The 10377-nt window shown below is 42.2% G+C and overlaps 1 protein-coding gene across 1 annotated transcript in view; it reads right to left on the bottom strand.

Annotated features, from left to right (window-relative positions):
• Positions 1-1395: 1395 nt before the first annotated feature.
• slc12a10.1 (solute carrier family 12 member 10, tandem duplicate 1) overlaps positions 1396-10377 on the bottom strand; it is a 42758-nt gene continuing 33776 nt past the window's right edge. Inside the window, exons 19-27 of the mRNA XM_052136922.1 lie at positions 6840-6946; positions 6656-6738; positions 6139-6204; positions 5923-6027; positions 5676-5787; positions 4759-4845; positions 4526-4661; positions 3766-3833; positions 1396-3525 (exon numbers count right to left, since the gene is read on the bottom strand). Coding sequence (XP_051992882.1) covers positions 3387-3525; positions 3766-3833; positions 4526-4661; positions 4759-4845; positions 5676-5787; positions 5923-6027; positions 6139-6204; positions 6656-6738; positions 6840-6946 — 903 coding nt within the window. The 3' untranslated portion in view covers positions 1396-3386. The remainder of the gene's footprint in view (positions 3526-3765; positions 3834-4525; positions 4662-4758; positions 4846-5675; positions 5788-5922; positions 6028-6138; positions 6205-6655; positions 6739-6839; positions 6947-10377) is intronic.

Raw genomic sequence — 10377 nt, 5'->3', positions numbered from 1 at the left:
TTGAGGGCGCTTTGGAGGCACAGTGTTTTTTCAGACGCTTTGGTTGCTATGATACAGAATATACGTTAAAGTAACGTGTCACCAAGTACCTAATTTCGCAGATAGTTTGTGTTATCAACAATTACTGAATGTAAAACTGTCAGCACAAGGAAGAGTACTTGCTCTGACCCTTGCTTTGGATGAAGGAAAGGCATTATTTTTCTTATTAATATTGTGGTAGTCAAGGAATGTCATCTGGTACAGTCATGAATATATAGAGACCAGCAAACTTGTCCATTGTTTTTCAGTAATTGTACAAGTAGGATATGACAGTTGGTCGGTGTGGTATTTGTCCGCCTCTCCTCCACTGTGATTGGACGGCCGGGTACAAAGTGACAGTGACGAGCGCTGCATTTTACCCTAAGTTGAAAATGTTTCAACTCTCGGCAACCAGAAAAAAATGCCAAGCGTGCAGCGCTCAGCATGGAATCGACGCTCAGCACCTCGTCACGCTGCTGGCCTTTTTAAATGTGCATTGCTCCCATTTCAAACAATTGAAAAGATATAACTGGAAAACAGGAAGTCTCTAAAATGTTCTGGTGCAGAGATATGTGATTGTTACTTGTTTACTAGGGTAACCCCATCTGGTTGCTAAGAAGTTACCAAGGTAATACTCAAAAGGCTCCTTTTTACCCTGAGTCAAATTAATGATGCGGGTAGTCTCTTTGATGCTCTGGAGCAGAGGCATGTGATTTGTTATTTGAATGCTAGGGAAACCCCATCAGGTTGCTAGGCAGTTACCAATTTAATACTCAAATGGCTCCTTTTTACCCTGAGTCAAATGAATGATGCTGGAAGTCTCTATGATATTCTAGAGCAGAGACATGTGATTTGTTATGTGGTTGCTAGGGTAACCCCATCTGGTTGCTAGGCAGTTACCAAGGTGATACTGAAAAGGCTTCATGCTACACTGAGTCAAATGAACAAAACCAGAAGTTTCTATGATGCTCTGGTGCAGAGATATGTGGGTTGTTACTTGGTTACTAGGGTAACCGTAGCCGGTTGCTAGGAAGTTACCAAGGCAATTGGTAAACAAAAAGAAGAACTCATTCCTGCTGTGTCCATGCTAGTTGGATCATTATGTCACAGAATGAGTCAGGAATGAGGACCCAATTGCAGGAATGGGGGTGGGGGGGTTATTAAATAAAATAAAACAAACAAAATCTCACAGGGGAGAAAAACTGATAAAACTAAAAGCAAAAAAACAATAACAAACTGTTTAAGAACAACAAACTGAAAGACAACATTACAATCTGGATTGGAAGACAGTAAACGAACACTTACTGAACAACATGAGAAACAAAACGATCCAGGTAAAGATTACATGTTAGTGTCAAAATATGAAATTCATTGAAAGATTTTACAATTTTATTGTGAATAAATACTAGATTAATGTGTTTATGAATTACAAGTATGATCCATGATAAGCTTTTTTCAAGGTGAAATATACAATTTATCTCAATTGTGACTGATGGTTAGTTACATTAAGAACAAAAAATCATGAACATTAAATTATAAAATATTTTATGTTGTTCAATCACATGGAAATAAAGAATTAAGAATCATAACATATAAAATGTGTTACATCTGAAATAAACAAAAAAAAGGCATTGAGTTTTTGTGTATTTGTGTACGCAGAGGCACAAAAACCATATATGCAAGGTATGCAATGCATAGGGGCGCTATTTAAAGTGGGGCGCCTCCTCGACCCATCCAACATCTGCATCTGTCCAACTCCCACTGCTGCCAGTTACCACTGATTGTGTCTCTGTTGATTTTCCCAGTTGTGTCTTGTTGTTTTTTGTTAACTCAACTGTCTTGAATTTACAGCCCTCTAGCTCTCTCTGTCTTTTTCACACATTGTTTGGTGTCATGTATGGATGTGATGTTGGTGAGCTTTGTTTCTTGGTTTTGTCATGTTTGTTCTTTGCACTTAAAATTAAGGAAAGCTGCACTTAAATCCTCACAGCCTCCTGCTTATTCAGTCCTACATTACAATATCCATTTTTAATGTGCTGAACTACACTTGGTAACTCAGCAAGGACACCTGTGTGAACTTGAGGGGAATTGACATCATACAGCAAACCCACAAAAATCAACTTGACACCACTTTCTTAAAAGTCATTGCAATATGGTGTTCTAAGAAAAGCTCATGCACACTTCATTTGATATTTTAGTAACACTTTACAATAAAGGCTGTACTTGTCAATGCAAGTTGAAGGGGCATTCAGTAGTGCTCTAGCTAGTGTAACATTAGCATGGCTCTTCTTCGTTTACTTTAAGTACCGATGTGACAGGGGTGTTAGACGCTGTACTGCCATCTATCGACATGGATCAGCATGATCGTCTCTGCTGCCCCCACCAGCTCTGGAATATAATTTGCATCTGGAAAATGTAAAAGTTTGAGGTAAGTTCTAAATTTATTTATTACTACTATAATATAATTGCTTTGCCTAAAAAAAAAGTCAGTTCAAGTGAACAGACTTCATCTGTTAAGAACAGATTATTATTGTACCGCATATCAATAATCTTTGGAGACTGTTAAATTACACGCTGCTTTCCGGTTGCGTTTGTAAACACTGCTGAAAACTGTCCATTACTAACAGACATTGACTACACAAGTTTTCTGTAAATTCCACTGATACTGTTTTAGAGAGAGGTCTGAACAATTAATAATGTCTTACCTGTCCAACAAAAAGAAGCAACATCGGTATCACTACTCAAGTTTTTCTCCATCATCAAATCTTAAATAAGCCCCAAATTACTGAATGCACCTTTAAAGCATTATGTATTTTATATTTTAAGCATTAACAGTAACATGAACAATATTTTTCCAGCATTTATTAATCTTGGTTTATATCCATTTCTATATATATACAAATAAATGTTTACATTAAAAGTTGTATATGTTAACATCAGTTCATGCATTATGCACATGACATACAATGAACAATAGTATTTAATAATTACATTTACATTAGCCATGATTAATAAATGCTGGAAAATACATTTTTCCTTGTTATTCCACAATATCTAATGCATTGTAATGTTAACGACTAGACCTTTAATGTAGTGTTACTGATATTTTCTTATCTAATGCAATGACATGCAGAAATTTAAGTGACATAATACTTAAAATAAAGTACATTGCCCCCAACCAAAAAAAAAAAAAGTTTTACTGGAAAACAAGACAAAGATACAGATTAAGTATAAGATTTTTTTAAGTATAAGATAAGGCACTTTTTCATTACAAATATTCATGAATAAGAGCATGAATTGCACAAAAGTAAGTAACTCTGCATACACTTGTTAATTAATCAGTACAAGTGAATACATATGTGAGTGTTTTACTGGCAGTAGAAAGTCAGGACGTTTTGTTGGTTTCCTCGTATTAGAAGGGCGGGACAGTGTAGACCGCAGCTTAATGTGTCCAGCCAGGCCATATAGAGCGGACTGGGACAGTCAGCCTGAGGTACAGGGAGAGACCTAACACACACACACACACACACACACACACACACACACACACAAACACAAATACATTAATTAATAATTAACAGATATGCTTACCCTTGAATTATGATTCTTACACTTGAAACGTAAATGATTTATGAGGCTACAATATTATCAGATTTAGTGTGTTTGTTAATGAATTACATATTGACCAGCAGCCTCTCCAAAAAAAATAAAAATGGCAATGAATACAGTATTACAGTCAATACTCACACAAGAACTAGTGCTGCATGTTTAGAATTCCTTCTTATGATCTCATTCAGTCGAACTTTCCTCTCCGACTAACACAGAAGAAAAGAATAGAAGAGCAGATAAGAGGAGGAATAAAGAACTAAAAAGAAAGAAACAGGTTGTGCTGCCAAGTTCAATTTATTATTGTATCAATATATTGGTTAATTTCAAGAAAGTGGTTAAGAACATGTCTTAGTCATATTTCACCCAAAAATCTAAAGAAAAAATTAAGCGTATTTTAAAACCATTGACATTTTTTGCTTTGTGACAATATTTTTATGAGAAGTCATGATACATTTCGAAATAAAAATGAAATGTTATCAAATATCACAAAATAAATATAGGGATATATTGTTTACATTTGAAAATGCATTTGTAAAGTGCACTTGTAAGTATAAATAATAGTAGTATCTGTTGTACTCCATCTATTCTAATTAAAATAATTACATAAATAAATAAATAATACAAGAACTGTGTCTAGACAAGATCATTTTCATTACTGTACTCTATAACATTACATTTTTAAAATCACATTAATGAGAATTCAATTGAGTAAAATTGTCATGAAAATAATATCAGAATGCAAAAGATATGGTCCTATAGTAAGATTTATTTATTTTTATGCAAAATATATTGTCTTAATTTTTCTATGATGTTGGGTGTAATACAGTATGACCTGGACATTTCCTTTGTGTGATTAAACCTTTCGATGTCTACAAATTCTCGACACACACAAATGCACCTTGAGTCTCAGTGCATCCATCTCTTTGTCTGTCACTTTCCATGGACATGCCGTCCTCTGTTGTTGTGCTGTTCTCTCATCCAACTGTCCCTCATTCAGTCTAAAGGGGGCAATAGCATCCTCAAAGCGCCTCATGCTAAAAAAAAAGATATGTTTATAACTGTAACCGTTAAAGGTATCGCCAGTACACCTTAAATTTTTTTAATTAAAAACAAATGTTGGTGGTGACTTACTTTTTGGCAAGAGGTGGACGTTCACTGTCCGTCATAACAATAACATCATGAATGTCCAATCGAAAACGTTGGAGTAAAGTCATCATTCTGAGCAAAATAACAAGAGTTTATATAGTAAGATTAATTCAATATATTGTATTTATATCATCCATCCATCCATCCATCCATCGTCAACCGCTTATCCTGTGTACAGGGTCGCGGGGGGCTGGAGCCTATCCCAGCTAACATTGGGCGAAAGGCGGGGGACACCCTGGACAGGTCGCCAGTCCATCGCAGGTATTTATATCATTTAAAATATAAAACCAAACTCGCTACAATATGATTTAAAAAAAAAATAAATAAAAATTTAAGCTTTGAATTGTAGTGAAACTTTAGTGAAATAGTTGCTGGATTCCAATTGTTCTGATGATGCTAATGATTCTCTGATAATTCTGATGATTCCAATGAGTTTATTGATTTTTGTTATTCTAATGATTCTGATTACTCTGATGATTTAAACGTTTCCGATGATTCTAAAGATTCTGATGATTGTAATGGTTGTGGTGATTTTGTTGAACCTTGTTGATTCAAATTCTTACAATTAGTTGACTATGATGATTTAAGATTTTCCAGTCATTCTGAAGGTAATGATCTTGATGAATCTGATTATTCTAATGATTACATGCTTCTACCAAGCTCACTCTGCCTAGAGGAAAATGTTATTGCTCAAAGGTTTCTTTCATAGCATACAAGACTTATTAGTGCTCTCAGTTACGTTTCAATTTAGCACCAACCATTGCTCAGATCAGTTGGTCTTATGAAAATTTTAAGATAAAAGTTTTTGCAAACTTATTTGTGGATTTGTATATTTTTTTCTTTCCTGTGGGTGATGAGTCAAATGGTTCTTTGGATCCTGATGCTTCTAATGACTAACTTACTCTTTGCGATCCTCCTCCATGGTTTGCTGTTCCCCAATGATGAACACTCTGACTTTACTGTGTCTCCAGCATTTCCTTCTGCTCAACAGATATGGCACTAAAAGAGTCAGACCTGAGAAAGAGAGACAAAGAGAGGAACATTAACAGCAATACTCAATTTTTAGCGGTAACTAAAATGTTATCAAACCCAAATTATGAAGATAAAAGCTTGGTAAAGTTCTCATAATGATTAAAGTTCTTATCTAACCTCCATCATCAGATATCCAGTACACATCTATAGTCTTCTTCCCCTGTTTGTTCTGGAACACTGTTTTCATCTGATCATTCTCAATGTTCTTTGTGTTGTCAATATCTGGTGGGCAGAATTAAAGAGGAAAGAGTGAGTTATATGGAGATTGGAAAGGTAGTAAAACAAAGATAAGACATAGTATAAGTGAGCACTGATTTATTTTAGTTTACTCACCTGAATCTCTGTCAGAATTTTGCTGATCTGAATCAATGGCCTCATCTGCCTCAAAGGCTGGGTTTACTGTCAGATATACAGGAAAGTGTTCCTTGAATTATTCATACATACACACTAGTGTTGTGGAAAAATAAAGTAAAAGTAGTGATGCTACTAACTTAACTACATTTTCAGGAATGTGACAGTTACTTGGCTGCTTTCAAAATAGTGTAGCTTTTCCAGTAACAAGCTACTTTTTCCAAAGAGTAGAAATAAAGCACCACAAAATGCTATTCATTTAGTTCTGATTTGGGACCTCAGTGTTTTTGTGCCAGACAAAAAGATTATAAAAAAGCAGTTAGCAAGCATTTTTGTTAGTAACTTGTGGCTAATAATTTTTTCAAAAGAGTAGCTTGACAAGTTAAATTACTTTAATTTGTGAGTAGCTTGTTGCTTGGAAAGCAGTTTCAAAGTAGCTTCCCCAACACTGGTACCGACGAACAAAACAAAAAGAACACATCTACGCAAAAGTACATACCCTCGCTCTGTAACTCGTCTCTAACGTCCAGTCCGTCCATCATGCGGAGAACACAGACTCCATGATTTGAGTCGAAAGAATCACTGATATATCAAAATAACAGATCAGGCAAATACAAAATATTCCTTTATTTCAGCTGAATTTACATGGTTACATTTCTGCCTCAGAGGTAATTTTTGCTTACTATATGGTGTTGATGTAGTCCTCAATGCTATGGGGAGAGCTCTCCTGCCAGTTCATTTTGAAACCCATCACAAGTATATTAGGCTTCAATTTTCCCAAACCAGTGGCCTTATGAGGGAGAACATAAAACGATGATAGCTTGAAAATAATTTGTACACACTGAACAAGATGAAAATCAATCTCAAAATATAACTTAGTTCCCCGTCTGTCACTAGGGGTCTCTCTTGAGCGCCAAATATGCCTCTGATCTATGAAAAAAGGCCAATGAGAATTAGGCAGACAGTATTTGCATACCCCGCCCCCGGACATACGGGTATAAAAGCGGGGAAATACGTCGAGTTCATTCAGAAATTTTCTTTGGAGCCGATGGTCGTGTATGCAGTCAGTTGCGAGTTACACACCCGTTCCTGTTCCTCTGACGCTTGCCTGCTGTTGGATCTACGGTGCACTTCATTGGCTTTCTCCTTCTATTTAAAAGAGTGATTTTCTATAAAAGACTATTTTCCTCTAAAAGAGCAAATACACAGCTGGTGTTGAACGTCCTTTTCAGGATGCGTCTTTATAAAGATGCTTTTCCCTGTGTAGTTCCTGGATGCGGTAGGGTGCTCTCCGCTTCAAAAGGCCACAGGCGTTGTCTCGTGTGTCTGGGTTGCGATCACACCGCAGCGTTTGTGGATGGCTCATGTTCTCACTGCGAGAGCATGACCATGGCAACGTTGCGGTAGCGGCTTTCAATAGAAAGCATGCCACTCCAGCCGCCCCCCCGCATTGCTCCTTCTTCCCATGGGATTGAGGATGATGCGGCAGGCGATGGAGGCGATCTGGGGACGGCAGTGGGTGCAGCTCAGCCGGGTACGCCCACTCGGACCACCCGTCCCGAGACAACAGCGGCTCGACTCACAACCAGCCTGCCTATCCTCTAGAGCTTGAGGTGGATGAGCTCGCCGCTGCATCGGAGAGCACAGCGTATGATGCTGATGACACCCCTGGGCTGCCGCCTTCGGGCCAGCACGCCCAGGCTGATGCGCAGATGTCCGATATGCTTGTCCGGGCCGCTGCCAGCGTGGGGCTGGACTGGAACCCTCCATCCTCCCCACAGCCATTGCGGTTGGATGACTGGTTCCTGGGGGCTCCGCGCGCTCACAGCCACGCCCCCTGCCCGGTCCCGTTTTCCCCGGAGGTGCATGATGAGCTGACATCTGCATGGAGGGCACCCCTCTCCACACGTCACAAAGCAACTCGCTCATCCACACTCGCTACCTTGATGGCGGAGAGGCCCACAGGTACATCTTCAGGTGGATAGGGCTGTTGCGCTTCACCTGTGTCCCTAGAACCCTACCACCTGGCGGGGTCGCCCTGTACTCCACTCCAAGGCCTGTAGGACAATGTCTTCATTGACTGCCAAAGCATACAGCGCCACTGGACATGCCGCTTCCGCCCTGCATGCCATGGCCCTCCTGCAAGTCCACCAGGCCAAGGCACTGAAAGATCTGCACGGGGGTAGCCCTGATCCCGACGAGCTGCAGGAACTGCGCTCAGCGACCAAACTCGCCCTCAGAGCCACGAAGGTCACAGCGCAGTCACTCGGGCAGGCAATGGCCACACTCGTGGTCCAGGAACATCATCTGTAGCTGAACTTGGTCGAGATGCATGAGACCGACAAAGTGCACTTCCTCAACGCCCCTGTCTCCCAGCAGTTCTCCGCGGTGAAGAAACAGACAGAGGCTATCTCACATATCCTGCCTCGCTGCAAACCTGCCTCAACTGTTCTCACAGCACTCTGCAGCCACACCTCAACAGTCACAGCACGCTGGATGCGGACCCCCCGCCCTCAGCCCCATGACTGTTTCCCTGCCGGCCGGTTCTGACGAGTCCAGAGGATGCCTGTACCGGACCTCCTCCTCAGTCACTAACCCTCCCCCTGCCGGGTGGGCGGACGCGTCCGCGCCTCCATATGTCGTACTACATGCCAACCCCACTGTGTAGCCCCGCCGGGTACATCAAAAATAATCGGCCCCTTGGTGCCCCTAGAATTCAGTTTGCCAGGCCTCCGCCCCCTTCACGGGCATCCGCTTCTCCACAGTACACGGCGAACATGCCAAATCCCTGTGCATGGAAATCGGTACTCTCTTACTCAAAGACGCAATAGAGCCTGTCCCTCCAACCGAGATGAAGAAGGGTTTCTACAGCCCTTACTTCATCGTACCCAAGAAAGGCGGCGGCTTACGGCCGCTCTTGGACTTGCGAGCTTTCAACCGGGCTTTGCACAAACTCCCATTTAAAATACAAAAACACATCTTAACCTTGTCCGGCATCTAGATTGGTTCGCAGCGGTAGACCTGAAGGACATGTACTTTCAAGTCTCAATTCTGCCTCGACACCGACCATTCCTACGGTTCGACGGCCAGGCATATCAGTACAAAGTCCGCCCCTTTGGCATGTCTTTGTCCCCTCACGTCTTCACGAAAGTCACAGAGGCAGCCCTTGCCCCGCTCCGAGAAGGCGGCATCCGCATACTCAATTACCTCAATGACTGGCTCATTCTGGCCCACTTCTGAGAGTTACTATGCACTCACAGAGACCAGGTGCTCAGGCACCTCAGCCGTTTGGGGCTTCAGGTCAACTGGGAAAAGAGCAAGCTCGTCCCTGTTCAGAGCATATATTTTCTTGGCATGGAGTTAGACTCAGTCTCAATGTTAGCACATCTCACCAACGAGCGTGTGCAGTCAGTGCTGGAATGCCTCGCCACCTTCAGGCCAGGCACAACGGTCCCTTTAAAACTTTTCCAGAGGCTCTTGGGGTATATGGCGTCCACTGCGGCAGTCGCGCCGCTAGGGTTGATGCATATGAGACAGCTTCAGCACTGGCTTCAGACTCGAGTCCCGAGACGAGTATGGCGCCGTGGCACGCACCGTGTGATGGTCACCCCCGCCTGCCGGCAAACATTCAAACCCTGGACAGACCTCTGCCTAGTCAGGTCAGACAGCACCACCGCGGTAGCGTACATAAATTGCTAAGGTGGCGTACGCTCCCGCCACACGTCGTGACTCGCCATTCGTCTACTCCTTTGAAGCCAAGTCACTGCGTGCCACTCACATCCCAAGCGACCTCAATGTGGTAGCGGACGCACTATCACGACAACGCTGGGCCGGTGCAGAGTGGAGGCTTCACCCCCAGTCGGTCCAGCTGATTTAAGAACAATTCGGTAAGGCCCAGGTAGACCTGTTTGCCTCCCGAGAGACGTCCCACTGCCCACTCTGGTATGCCTGAACAGAGGCTCCCCTTCGGGGCAGACGCGCTGGCACACAGCTGGCCCTCGGGTCTGCGCAAGTACGCATTTTAATCATCAGGTTCCTAAGAGGAGCCCGGAGGTTAAATCCTTCCCGGCCAAGCCTGTTCCCCTCCTGGGATCTCTCAGTGGTCCTCACGGACCTTCAGAAACCCCCCTTCGAGCCACTAGAATCAGTTGGACTCAGGGCCCTCTCTTCAAAGACTGCCCTGCTGATCGCGCTCGCCTCCATCAAGAGGGTCGGGGACCT

The sequence above is a fragment of the Xyrauchen texanus genome, chromosome 1 (genome assembly GCF_025860055.1).
Source record: "Xyrauchen texanus isolate HMW12.3.18 chromosome 1, RBS_HiC_50CHRs, whole genome shotgun sequence".
In the NCBI taxonomy this organism is placed as follows: domain Eukaryota; kingdom Metazoa; phylum Chordata; class Actinopteri; order Cypriniformes; family Catostomidae; genus Xyrauchen; species Xyrauchen texanus.
This window is presented reverse-complemented; position numbering and strand designations above follow the sequence as displayed.